This window comes from Dryobates pubescens, chromosome 23 (assembly GCF_014839835.1).
Source record: "Dryobates pubescens isolate bDryPub1 chromosome 23, bDryPub1.pri, whole genome shotgun sequence".
NCBI classification, from domain to species: Eukaryota; Metazoa; Chordata; class Aves; order Piciformes; family Picidae; genus Dryobates; species Dryobates pubescens.
This window is the reverse complement of record NC_071634.1, coordinates 637,217-651,133: the sequence shown is the minus strand read 5'-3', so window position 1 is coordinate 651,133 and position 13,917 is coordinate 637,217. Positions and strand designations below refer to the sequence as shown.

Below are 13,917 nucleotides of genomic sequence, written 5' to 3'. Positions count from 1 at the left end.
CGCCGTCGGCTGCGGAGAGGTATCGGCCGGGGAGGACTCTCTTGTTCGCCATGAGGCCCACCAAAGTGGTGCCGTGGCGGCGGCTGGTTGGGGTCTCCTTTGGGATGTACACGGCCGAGGAGATCAGGTAGGTATCTGCGGGCGGTGCGGCTGCGCTCTGCCACCCGGCCGTGCCGCTGAGGACTACGACTCCCGGCGTGCCCTGCGGCAGGGCGCCGGCGGCCCCGGCGGGCTGCGGGCGCGGTGCCTGCCGGGACATGCAGTTCGGCCGCGGCGCGGCCCTCGCTCGCCGCTGGCATGGCGGCAGCGCCCTGGGTGTTAGGAGCCGGGGGGATGCTGGGGTCTCCGCGGGGCTCTCAGACCTAGGGCCACCAGAAGGCTTGGAGGAATGGAGAAGGGCTGGGGGAGAATTCCTCGCTCGGGACTGAGCGGGGCTGGAGGAGGCAGGGAAGCCGCCCCGGAGCTCTCACGGGCAGCCCTGCTCTGTCCGTTGGGGTCGGGGGGCAGGGAGGGGTACGGCTAGTCCCATGTGCTGCCGGCGCCCAGGCTGCAGCTTGAACTCGTGAGGCCGACAGCCTCTTGGGGGCCTCCTCTGAGGGGGTGTGCCCCTGCACCCCAGTGCCAGCAGGGCCTGCCGCAGCCTTGGAGAAGCCCTGTGCTGGGCACGTTGGCTTGATCCTTGATGGGCGCTCTCCTGGAACGCTGGCCAGGACCTGAGCCTGCGCGTCCCGCACGGAGGAGACCTTGGAGACACCAGCGAGCAGAGAATGTTCAGATACTTTAGTGCCAGTGTAACTACTGCAGAGCTGAGGTCTCTGTTGCTGAGTGGGCTAGCAGCTTTTTCATCCCTCATGGAGTACTAGAGAGCTGTCAGCATTTCCTTAGCTTTGGTGTTTGAGCATTGTGTGTGGTCAAGAACATAAAGCTGCTGCCATTGAGGTGTTTTCATGGTTCTCATACCTTCCCTTCTGTTTGAGAGGACACATGGATGAATTAACCAAGCTTCTTAATAGAGTGGGTTTAGGTCTAGAAGAAATGGTTCCTGTGTTACTGGTGGTACGAATGATTGTGCTCAGATGGTGAAGTTAGTGCTGCAACAGTGCCCACAGTACCCTCACAAACATGCTTTCATCAAAACAACCATCACAGAGATGCTAAACGCCAGGGCTAGCTGTACCAATAAGTGCCTGTGACCCAGCTGTTTGCTGCCACTGACTTCTGTTCTTTTCCTTCAATTTCAGGAAACTGAGTGTGAAACAGATCACCAATGCTCAGTATTTGGACAGTGTGGGGAATCCAGCTGCTAACGGGCTGTACGACCTGGCTTTGGGCCCTCCCAACTCCAGAGAAGTGTGTGCAACCTGCATGCAGAGCTTCAGCAACTGCCCCGGGCATTTTGGCCACATAGAGCTGCCACTGACTGTCTACAATCCTCTCTTCTTTGATGTATGTATGCCTCCTTGTCATCTTGCTGGGGAAATGGGTGATGGTGCTCAGGCTGCCCTGGGGTTTGCAGTCCTTGCAAAGAGAAAGCTCTCAACATCTGTTTTCTTTCTGAAGTGTAACAACAGCAAGTACAGTCGAAAAGGTTTGTTGAGCCACACTACAAACTGACTTCATAGAGTTCTGCAAAACTTGTGCTTTACTGCAGACTTTTTCCCAGTGCTGGTGAGGAAGTGAGGGGGGATGCTGGTCACTGACTGTGTGGCTGATTGTTGTTTCCTTTAAACAACTCTTGCAAGGTTACACCAGCAGCTGCCTGCTTCTGCTGTAGGATCTTGGTGTGCTCCTTGGACACACAGAGCTTGGTTTTGCTCTGGATAGCTGTGTTGTACATTCTGTCCTCTTGATCCTCTTACTCCAGAGTGATTTTAGAGCTGTGGATCGGTGTGGGCAGAACTCAACAACCTATCCGGTCACTGGAGAGGGACATAACCTGTGTGACCGGCGAAGGGGACAAGTGTAAGTCTGGTGGCAGCAGAGTTAAAAGTGCTGATTGTGTAGAAATCCATCAGGCTTTTTTCATTGAAGAAATGTAAAAGGTTGCCAAGAAGCTTTCTGGCATCTGAAAGCCAGACAAATGCTCCTCACAGCTTTACAACTGTTGCATTTAGATGGCATGTGGGATCTCTGACACAGAGTAGAGAGGTGACTTGGTGAGCATCACTGGGACAGGTGTCACAGGCTCATTTAGAAAGCTCCTGTGACAGACTGCACATTCTCCTGAGTGCTTCCTGTGGGTGCTTTTTCAAAGGCTCATCTTCTAAACAGAAAAGGATTCCTGGCCATAAGGGCAGGACTTGTCTTACTTTGGTCCTCTCAAATTTAGGTTCATAATCTGATTGTACTTGGCTCCTTCTGGAGTTTGAGGAAGGGCCTGTGTGCAGAGAAGGATCATTTAGTCTGTGACAGGAACCTGACCTGGGATGAATTTCCCTCCTAAAGTGCTGATCTCCCCATGATGCTGGCTCCTGCATAGGCTGTTAATTGAGACTACAACCCTCACTTCCAGATGACTGCAGTTAGATGAAGTCCATCCTGCACCTTGCCCCAGCTCCTTGTATTGACCAAGGAATGAAATCACAGAGTTGTCAGGCTCGGAAGGGACCTCAAGGATTATCCAGTTCCCACCCCCTGCCATGGGCAGGGACACCTCACACTACAGCAGGTTGCTCACAGCCACATCCAGCCTGGCCTTCAACACCTCCAGGCAGGAGGCTTCCACCACCTCCCTGGGCAGCCTGTGCCAGGCTCTCACCACCCTCATGGGGAACAACTTCTTCCTCACAGCCAATCTCAATCTCCCCACTTCTAGTTTTGCTCCATCCCCCCCAGTCCTATCCCTCCCTGACACCCTCAAAAGTCCTTCCCCAGCTTTCTTGGAGCCCCCTTCAGATACTGGAAGGCCACAATTAGGTCTCCTGGGAGCCTTCTCCTCTCCATACTGAACAATCCCAACTCCCTCAGTCTGTCTCCACAGCAGAGCAGCTCCAGCCCTCTGCTCCTCCTCCTGGCCCTGCTCTGGACACCTTCCAGCAGTAATTCTTGGCCCGCAGCTGATGTGTGCAGCTAGAGCAAGTTGTGTGCAGAGCTGTGGTGAGGCTTGAGGAGAGTGGTTGCATGAAGAGTCTTGAGGGACACTGACAGTGCTTGTGACCAGAAGGTTGCATTTTACTGGTGTGGAGTTCTGGGTACCACATTGTCCTTTATGGGACAAGCTGCAGTCAGTGCTACATCAGAGCTCCTTGGTCCCAGAGCTGCTGTGCAGGTGACAGGTCTGGCTTGCAGGTGACAGATCTGGCTTGCTTCCACCAAATCAGACCTAAACCCCACTGCTGCTTTTCTCCCCCCACCATAAGCTCCAGTGCTCTTTCTTTCCCCCCACACTGCTGGGCTGGTTTCAGGCTGGCCAGGCCCAAACTGCCCCCTTTGTTTCTGTCTCCCAAGACCCATTAGGGCCATGCTGCACTCCCCATACCTGAAGATAAGAGAGGTGCCTCCCACAGGAGCAGAGAGGGAAGAACTTTGCAGCCAGCTGTATAGGGATGCAGGATTTATGGGAAGAAACACAAAGATCACACCTTCCAGCACACCTCCTGGAGGTCTCAACTCTGTGGCCCTCTTCAAGGCACCTAGGCTCAAATGGCCACAGTGGCCCAGAGGGAGTTTGCTGCAGATTGCTCTTTGCATGTGAGTTTGTGTGCTTGAAAGGTGTGTGGGGTTTTTCAGTCCTATTCTTTGTGATTAAAGGTAACAATTGGTCTGATTTTTCACTTGCAGCAGCACTTTGTTTGAGTTCAGTCAAATCACAGAATGGCAGGGGCCTCTTGAGATCTAGTCAGACCCCCCCAGCAGAGCAGAGTCATGCAGAGCAGGAACATGTCCAGGCAGGTTTTGAATCATTGTAGAGGTGGAGATTCCACCACCTCTCTGGTCAGACTGCTCCACCATCTCAAAGTAAAGAAGTTCCTCCTCATGCTTAGATGGAACTTCTGATGTTCAAGTTTGTGTCAGTTGTCCCTGGGCACCCCTAGAAAAAGCCTGGCACCCACTGTCAGCATTGAGGAGATCCCCCCCTCAGTCCAGGCTGAAAAGCCCCAAGTCCCTCAGCCTTTCTTCCTAAAAGAGATGTTCCAGTGCCCTCAACATCTTCAGAGCCCTTTGCTGTACCTCTCCCCGTCCTTGAACTTGGGAGTCCAGATGTGGCCTCACCAGTAGAGGGGGAGGAGAACCTCCCTCCACCTGCTGGCCCTTGGCCTTGGCCACAAGAGCACATTGCTGGCTCATGGCCATCCTGCTGTCCACCAGCATTCCCAAGTCTTTTCCCACAGAGCTGCTTCCCAGCAGGTCTCCCCTCACCTGCACTGCTGCAGGCTTGTCCCTCACCAGGTGCAGGACCCTGCACTTGCCCTTGCTGATTTTCATAGGGTTCCTCTTTGCCCAGCTCTCAGCCTGTCCACACTGGATGGCAGCACAGCCTGGGGGGCTCTCAGCCACCCCTTCCAGTTTGGTGTCATTAGCAAACTGTCTGAGGGTTCATTCTGTGCCCTCATCCAGGGCGGCGATGGCCCCAGTACTGACCCCTGGGTGACACCACTGACCTCCAGATGGACTCTGTGCCACTGACCACAACCCTCTGGGTTCTGTCCTTCAGCCAGTTCTCAACCCCTCCATTGCCCACTCATCTCACCCTGAGCTTGCCTGTGAGGATGCTGGGGGAGATGCTGAAGTCAAGGTAGACAACACCCACTGTCCTCCCCTCTGTCTAGCCATGTCCCTCTCAGGGCTGTCAGATCTCAGGCAGGACTTCCCCTTGGTGAATCCATGTTGGCTACTTCTGACCACCTTCATCTCCTGCACATGCTTTGAGTGCACCCAGAGCAAGCTGCTCCATCAGCTTTCCAGGGGTGGAGGTGAGGCTGTCCTTACCCAGGTCTTCCTTCTTGCCCTTTTTGAAGACTGGAGTGACCCTGGCTTTCCTCCAGCCCTGAGGCACCCACCTTTCAAAGGTGATGGAGGGCAGCCCAGGAGGGACTCTGCCAGGTCCCTGAGGTTCATTCCATCAGGACCCATGGACCTGTAGATACCCAGTTTTATTTAACTGCTCTCTAACTTGATCCTCCTCAACCAAGGGAGAGCTTCCCTTCCTCCAGACTTTCTCTCTGCCCTCCAGGGACTAAGGTCCAACCTTACAGTGGAGACTGAAGCCCCTCTTGTTATTTTGTGCATCCTTGGCCAGATTTGATTCCAAGAGTGCCTCTGATGTCCTTGTGGCATCCCTGCATACTCTGGCAGTGTTCCTCTATTCCTCCCAAGTGAACAGTTCCTTTTTCCATGTATTGTGGACTTCCTTCTTCTGTTTGAGCTTTTCTAGCAGCCCCTTGCTCATCCCTGCAGTTCTCTTGCCTCCCCTGCTTGATTTCTTACTCAGGGATGCAGTGATCTTGAGCTTGGAGGAGGTGATGGGTATTAAACCAGCTCTCTTAGCCTCTCTACATTTTAGAGCCCAACCCCATGGGATTCTTCCAAGGAGGTCTCTGACTAGGTCTGAGTTGACCCTGCTGAAGTCCAGGGCTGCAGTCCTATTTGTTACTGTGCCACTTCCCCACGTGATCCTGAACTCCACCATCTCATGGTCACTGCAGCCAGGGCTGCCTGCAGCCTTCCCATCTCCAGCCAGACCTTTGTTCATTAGCACAAGGTCCAGCAGCACACCTGTCCTCATAGGGTCCACACTGCCTGTGTCAGAAAGCTCTCATCCATGCCTTCTGGACTGTTTGTGCCTCCCTGTGTTTCCTTCCAGCAAGTATCTCAGGCTGGTTGAAGTCTCCCATGATAATCAGGGCATGTGACCCTGAGGCTGTTTGGAGCTCATTGATTTCCCCTTCCTGATGAGGTGGACTATAGTGAGCACTCACTGCAGTGTCACCCCAGCCACTTGCTTACTGTGCAAGCCAGGACAAATTTCACTGTGAGGGTGCTGGAGCCTGGAGCAGGCTGCCCAGAGAGGCTGTGGAGTCTCCTGCTCTGGAGCCTTTCCAACCCCCTCGGATGTGTTCTGGGTGCCCTGCCCTGGGTGCCCTGCTCTGGCAGGGGGTTGGGCTGGATGATTTCAAGGTTCTGTGATTCCGTGAGAGCTGCCAGGATAACTTTCTTCCCCTATTCTCTGCAGAAATTGTTCCTCCTGATCCGAGGCTCCTGTTTGAACTGCCACATGCTGACCTGCACCCGAGCTGTGGTGCACCTGCTGCTGAGCCAGCTGAAGGTTCTGGAGAAGGGCTTGCTTCATGCTGTCCACGATCTGGAGGTCATTCTGAACAGGGTAAGTACTGTGTGCTTCTCCATTCCTTTCTGAGTCAGCAGTCCTGCAGCTGGAGCTGTGACAGTGGTTTGTGTATTCTCTTGCTTGCAGTTTTTAGAGCAGTGTGCAGATGCAACGAGCTCAGAAATCGAAGAAGAGTTAAATCAGCACGTTCAGGAAATGCTGGAGAGCCACCAGCTAAGGGATCAGTGCTCAAATGTGAGTACAGCACTTCCCAGCTTCTGACAGCACTCATGCAGGAGAAACTCCTCCCTTCACTGTGCAGAGTTCTGAGCTGTGTTATACTTAGAGGACTTTCTGGAGGAAATAAAGCTTAAAAAGGTTTTGTTTTCATTAGCATAACTGTGAGGCTTCCCCAAATCACTCAGTGTAGGGAGATGATTGGCTGCTGTAAATAGCACATAAATCCAGCCTGCTGCTGCTGGCATTGCAGGACCTACAGGTGCTGGTAGGTCTCTGAGTGGTGCTGCAAAACTTTCTGGAGCACTCCTGGATCCAGCAGATTGGCAAAATTGCTTCTAGTGGCATTTCTAGAGTGAGGGAATTGAGTTCTCATCTCCATTGAAATGAAGGGTGATGGACATGGGTAGCTAAAGGAAAACCTTAGTGAAGAAGGTAATCAGAGGTCTGACATCTTAGGTTTCTTTGTAAGCTAAGTTTAATCCTGACTCACATCTTTCAAAAGCAGCCTTAAGCAATTCTCATGACCAAAGGAAGTGATTTTCCTCAATCTGCTGTCATCTTAAATGATCATGAGAGGAAAGCTTGACAAGTCATTGCTGACTTCAGCAGAAAGTCCATTTGTGAAATAAATTTCAAAAGGAGGGTGGTGATCCAGAATCCCAGAGCTCATCCAGTTAGAAGAGACCTCCAGGATCATCCAGGCCAACCCTTCCCCCAGCACTGCAGGCTCAGCACCAAGCCATGGCCGTTAGCACCAGCTCCACAGCTGCTGGAACACCCCCAGGGATGGGCACTGCAGCACTGCCCTGGGCAGCCTCTGCCAAGCTCTGAGAACCCTTCCAGGGCAGAAAGATTTCCTGAGCTCCAGCCTGAGCCTCCCCTGGGGCAGCCTGGAACCATTGCCTCTGCTCCTGTCCCTTGCCACCAAGGAGCAGAGGCTGCCCCCTCCTCACTCCAACCTCCCTGCAGGGAGCTGCAGAGAGCAAGGAGGTCTCCCTCAGCCTCCTCTTGTCCAGCCTGAACACACCCAACTCCCTCAGCCCTCCTCTAGCCCAGGGGCTCCAGGCCCTTCTCCAGCCTTGCTGCTCTCCTCTGGACACCAACCCCTCAATGTCCCTCCTGTGTGTTTTCAGCTATGTGGGAAGGTGACAAAGGAACACTAGAGAACAAGGCATGAATTAACTTATTACAGGGATGTGTGTGCACTGATTCAGAGAGTCACTGAATTGGTTGGGTTGGAAGGGACTTCAAGGATCATCCAATTCCATCCCCCTGCCATGGGCAGGGACACCTCCTACCAGCCCAGGCTGCTCAAGGCCTCATCCAGCCTGGCCTTGAACACCTCCAGGGATGGGGCTTCCCCAGTGTCCCTGGGCAGCCTGTGCCAGTGACTGATGTTAGCACTGGTTTTCTTGCTAGCTCCTGTTATTGTGGAGTTTTTAAGGAGTTCCTCACATCAAATGCCTGGGTTTATTTTGTATTACTTTCATGGTTTTTAGGCCTTTGTTGTTTTTTGTTTCCTCTGTCAGGTCAAAAATGTTTGTGAGTGTAGGAATAAACTGATAGCAGAGTTCTGGAAAACACACATGAGTTCCAAGAAATGCCCACACTGCAAGTAAGTTTGAGTACATGAGGTGGAAAGAGCTGGTGCAAAGCTCAGCACTGTGAGCATTGTGCTGACCTCCTCCTGCCTCTCCTGGCTTTCCTCTTTCCCCTTCCAGATCCAGGAGATCCTTGGTGCGGAAGGAGCACAACAGCAAGCTGACAGTGACCTACCCCTCTGCAGTCTACTCCAAGGCAGGGGACAAAGGCCTGGATGAGCCTGCAGGTACAGTACTGCTCCAGGACTGGGCACTGGGCTTCCTGTATCAAAGGCACAGACTCCTAGCAGTGACAATGCCCTTGGGACTCATGTACAGCAAGTGTCACTAAACCAGTGAGGCCAGCAGTGGGGGAGAACACAAACCAGTGAGGCCAGGAGTGAGGGAGAACACAAACCAGTGAGGCCAGCAGTGGGGGAGAACACAAACCAGTGAGGCCAGCAGTGGGGGAGAACACAAACCAGTGAGGCCAGGAGTGAGGGAGAACACAAACCAGTGAGGCCAGGAGTGAGGGAGAGCACAAACCAGTGAGGCCAGGAGTGAGGGAGAACACAAACCAGTGAGGCCAGGAGTGAGGGAGAACACAAACCAGTGAGGCCAGGAGTGAGGGAGAACACAAACCAGTGAGGCCAGGAGTGAGGGAGAACACAAACCAGTGAGGCCAGCAGTGGGGGAGAACACAAACCAGTGAGGCCAGCAGTGGGGGAGAACACAAACCAGTGAGGCCAGGAGTGAGGGAGAACACAAACCAGTGAGGCCAGCAGTGGGGGAGAACACAAACCAGTGAGGCCAGCAGTGGGGGAGAACACAAACCAGTGAGGCCAGGAGTGAGGGAGAACACAAACCAGTGAGGCCAGGAGTGAGGGAGAGCACAAACCAGTGAGGCCAGGAGTGAGGGAGAGCACAAACCAGTGAGGCCAGGAGTGAGGGAGAACACAAACCAGTGAGGCCAGGAGTGAGGGAGAACACAAACCAGTGAGGCCAGGAGTGAGGGAGAACACAAACCAGTGAGGCCAGCAGTGGGGGAGAACACAAACCAGTGAGGCCAGCAGTGGGGGAGAACACAAACCAGTGAGGCCAGGAGTGAGGGAGAACACAAACCAGTGAGGCCAGCAGTGGGGGAGAACACAAACCAGTGAGGCCAGCAGTGGGGGAGAACACAAACCAGTGAGGCCAGCAGTGGGGGAGAACACAAACCAGTGAGGCCAGCAGTGGGGGAGAACACAAACCAGTGAGGCCAGCAGTGGGGGAGAACACAAACCAGTGAGGCCAGCAGTGGGGGAGAACACAAACCAGTGAGGCCAGCAGTGGGGGAGAACACAAACCAGTGAGGCCAGCAGTGGGGGAGAACACAAACCAGTGAGGCCAGCAGTGGGGGAGAACACAAACCAGTGAGGCCAGCAGTGAGGGAGACCACAAACCAGTGAGGCCAGGAGTGAGGGAGAACACAAACCAGTGAGGCCAGGAGTGAGGGAGAACACAAACCAGTGAGGCCAGCAGTGGGGGAGAACACAAACCAGTGAGGGCAGCAGTGGGGGAGAACACAAACCAGTGAGGCCAGCAGTGGGGGAGAACACAAACCAGTGAGGCCAGGAGTGAGGGAGAACACAAACCAGTGAGGCCAGCAGTGGGGGAGAACACAAACCAGTGAGGCCAGCAGTGGGGGAGAACACAAACCAGTGAGGCCAGCAGTGGGGGAGAACACAAACCAGTGAGGCCAGGAGTGAGGGAGAACACAAACCAGTGAGGCCAGCAGTGGGGGAGAACACAAACCAGTGAGGCCAGCAGTGGGGGAGAACACAAACCAGTGAGGCCAGCAGTGAGGGAGACCACAAACCAGTGAGGCCAGGAGTGAGGGAGAACACAAACCAGTGAGGCCAGGAGTGAGGGAGAACACAAACCAGTGAGGCCAGCAGTGGGGGAGAACACAAACCAGTGAGGCCAGCAGTGGGGGAGAACACAAACCAGTGAGGCCAGGAGTGAGGGAGAGCACAAACCAGTGAGGCCAGGAGTGAGGGAGAACACAAACCAGTGAGGCCAGCAGTAGGGAGAAGCTGACTCCATCAGGTTTCTCTGTTTCTGAGCCTTGGGTGCTCCTGCAGCTGTCAGGATCCAAGTGCCAAAGAGTGTTCTGCCAGCTCTAATGTGTCTGGGGGCACTCTGGTTCTGGCAGGAGATGATCTCCTGCTGGGTTTCAAAACACACCAGATAAAATCTAATGTGGGAGGAAGGTGGCAGCCTTACTTCAGGAAGAAAATCAGTTGATGCTAACACGAGGAGAATTTCCTCTGAAAGAGGGAAAGAAAGGGGGTGGCACTTGCCAGGATCAGTGAACATTGTGTTTGAGTCACTTCAAGCTTTCTTTTTCCCTCTTGTATCCTTGATCCATCACACAGCCAGGTGAAATTGGAGCTACTTGGTGTTGAAGTTCTGTAACCCTTACAAAAGATTCCTGCCGAGATCTTGCTCTGTTTGCTATCTGTGCTTTAAATGCTAGACTAAATCTGGAGTTGTGGCTGAGGAGGCACAGTGTCAGGGTTGGGCTCTGAAGCAGGAAGGGCAGGACCTGCTCCAGCCCCTCAATGTCCTTCCTGCAGGGAGGGCCCAGAGCTGAGCACAGCACTCCAGCTGTGGCCTCCCCACTGCTGAGCACAGGGGGATGGTCACCTCCTGTCCCTGCTGCCCACCCTGCTTCTGACCCAAGCCAGGAGGCCATTGGCTCCCTTGCCCCCCTGGGCACTGCTGGCTCCTGGTCAGTGACTGCCAACCAACACCCCCAGGTCCCTCTCTGAGTTGCAGCTTTCCAACCACACCTCCCCAGGTCTGTAGCTCCCCATGGGGTTGTTGTGGCCCAGGTGCAGGACCTGGCCCTTGGCCTTGTTGAACTTCCTCCAATGAGCCTTGGCCCCTGGCTCTGACCTGCTGCAAAGCCTCCCTAGCCTCTTGCAGATGGACACAGCCACCCAGCCTGGTGTTATCTGTAGACTTACTGAGGCTGCCTCAATGTCCTCATCCAGACCATGGATAAAGAAAGAGGGCAGGCCCCAGCACTGAGCTCTGGGGGACACCACTGGTGCCATTAGTCACAGTATCACAGTATAACCAAGGTTGGAAGAGACCCCAAGGATCATCAAGTCCAACCTGTCCCAACAGACCTCACAACTAGACCATGGCACCAAGTGCCACATCCAATCTCCCCTTGAACACCTCCAGGGATGGGGACTCCACCACCTCCCTGGGCAGCACATCCCAATGACGAACGACTCGCTCGGTGAAGAACTTTCTCCTCACCTCGAGTCTAAACCTCCCCTGGCACAGCTTGAGACTGTGTCCTCTTGTTCTGGTGCTGGTTGCCTGAGAGAAGAGACCAACCCCTTCCTGGCTACAATCACCTTTCAGGTAGTTGTAGAGGGCAATGAGGTCACCCCTGATTCTTCTCTTCTCCAGGCTAAACAACCCCAGCTCCCTCAGCCTCTCCTCACAGGGCTGTGCTCAAGGCCTCTCCCCAGCCTTGTTGCCCTTCTCTGGACACCTTCAAGTCTCTCAATGTCCTTCTTAAACTGAGGAGCCCAGAGCTGGACACAGGACTCAAGGTGTGGCCTAACCAATGCAGAGTCCAGGGGCACAACGACCTCCCTGCTCCTGCTGGCCACACTGTTCCTGATGCAGGCCAGGATGCCATTGGCCCTCTTGGCCACCTGGGCACACTGCTGGCTCATGTTTAGGCAGCTGTCAATCAGCACCCCCAGGTCCCTCTCTGTTTGGCAGCTCTCAGCCACTCTGACCCCAGCCTGTAGCTCTGCCTGGGGTTGCTGTGGCCAAGTGCAGCACCTGGCACTTGGACTTGTTGAATGCCATCCTGTTGACCTCTGCCCATCTGTCCAGTCGGTCAAGGTCCCTCTGCAGAGCCTTTCTACCTTCTAACTGACCAACATCTGCTCCCAGCTTGGTGTCAGCTGCAAACTTGCTGATGACTGACTCAACCCCCTCCTCCAGATCATCAATGAAGATGTTAAAGAGGATGGGGCCCAGCACTGATCCCTGGGGCACACCACTGGTGCCTGGCTGCCAGCTGGCTGTGGCACCATTCACCACCACTCTCTGGGCTCAGCCTCCAGCCAGTTCCTAACCCAGCACAGAGTGTTGTGGTCCAAACCACGAGCTGACAGCTTAGCCAGCAGTTTGCTGTGGGGGACAGTGTCAAAGGCCTTGCTGAAGTCCAGGCAGACCACATCCACAGCCTGCCCCACATCCACCAGGCAGTCACCTGATCATAGAAGGAGATCAGGTTGGAGAGGCAGGACCTGCCCTTCCTAAATCCATGTTGGCTGGGCCTGGGCCCTTGGCCATCCTTCAGGTGCAGTTATTGCCCCCAGGATAATCTGCTCCATCACTTTCCCTGGCACTGAGGTCAGGCTGCCAGGCCTGGAGTTTCCAGGTTCCTCCATCCGTCCCTTCTTGTGGATGGGGACCACCTTGGCCAGTTTCAGTCATCTGGGACCTCTCCAGTGAGCCAGGACTGGAGGAAAGTGATGGAGAGCAGCTTGGCCAGCTCATCAGCCAGCTCTCTCAGCACCCTAGGATGGATCCCATCCGGTCCCATGGACTTGTGAGTGTCCAAGTGGCTCAGCAGGTCCCCAACTAATTCCTCATGGATTTCCAGGGCACTACACTGCTCCCCGACCCTATTGCCCAGCTCAGGAGCCACTGGTCCTGAACTCCTCCTGCCTTGCTGTTAAACATTGAGGCAAAGAAGGTGTTCAGGACCTCAGCCTTTGCCTCGTCTTCAGTCACCGTGTTCCCCTCCAGGTCCAGTAAGGAGTGCAGGCTCCTCTTGCCCTTCTTTTTAGTGTTGATATGTTTGTAACATTGCTTTTTATTGTCTCTCACTGAGGTGTTCAGCTTCAGTTCCAACTGGGCCTTTGCCTCTCTAATTTTATTCCTACATAATCTAACCACTTCCTTGAACATACCTGGAGAAGCCTTCCCCTCCTTCCCAAGGTGACACAGCCTCTTTTTTCCCCTTCAGTCCTCCAGGAGCTGCTTGCTGCTCCAGGCCCAGAGCCTTCCCCTCAGCTCATCTTTCGGCACATGGGAACTGCCAGTTCCTGTGCCTTCAACAGATGGCTTCTTTCTTTCTGTACTGAGCTGTTTTTGGGCTTCAGTTGTTTCATATCCCCACAGCAGACATGTTCATGATACCTTTCTGTGCATGTCAGCCAGTATATTTCAGCTGTATTTTCATTCCTGCTCTGGACTGGAAGCACATATTAAAAACAAAACCAAAATTCAAAGTAACCTTTGGTGATATTTTTAAACACTTTTCTTTACTGCTTGAAAAAGACAAATGACTTTCCTTTTTCCCCCTCAGCTCTTGATGACAGCCAGCTGGGGAAGAGAGGCTACCTGACCCCCATCACTGCCAAGCAGTACATCATGGCTCTGTGGAAGAATGAAGGTGAGGAGCAGCATTACTTTGATTTCTGTATCATTTAGTGGACAGAGTCTGCAAATGTTTTCCTCTGCCCTCCTCAAATCTTGGCCTTTGGCCTGAAGGGCTCCAGGCTAGCAGGCAGATGTGAGTGGAGGGCTGGTGGGAGGTGAGTGCAGAGATCTGGATCAATGAATAGTCTGTTCTTAGACTGGGGCTCCCCACAATGGATTTGATGTTCATATGGTGCTGCATCTAATGTTTCCCACAGGTTCTTTGGTTACAGACTGGAAATGTGTCCAGTGGTCTCCTAAGCTCCCTGCAGGCTGCCTCTGTCTGCAGTTGCTAGCAGAAACCAAAGCAGTTTGATGTGTGGGTCA

At 53.9% G+C, this 13,917-nt stretch overlaps 1 protein-coding gene across 1 annotated transcript in view; it reads left to right on the top strand.

Annotated features, from left to right (window-relative positions):
• Position 1: 1 nt before the first annotated feature.
• The window catches only part of POLR1A (RNA polymerase I subunit A), a 46,296-nt gene continuing 32,380 nt past the window's right edge, over positions 2-13,917 (top strand). Inside the window, exons 1-7 of the mRNA XM_054172236.1 lie at positions 2-127; positions 1,242-1,446; positions 6,173-6,322; positions 6,413-6,520; positions 8,035-8,120; positions 8,227-8,333; positions 13,478-13,564. Of these exons, the coding sequence (XP_054028211.1) occupies positions 51-127; positions 1,242-1,446; positions 6,173-6,322; positions 6,413-6,520; positions 8,035-8,120; positions 8,227-8,333; positions 13,478-13,564 (820 nt within the window). The 5' untranslated portion in view covers positions 2-50. The remainder of the gene's footprint in view (positions 128-1,241; positions 1,447-6,172; positions 6,323-6,412; positions 6,521-8,034; positions 8,121-8,226; positions 8,334-13,477; positions 13,565-13,917) is intronic.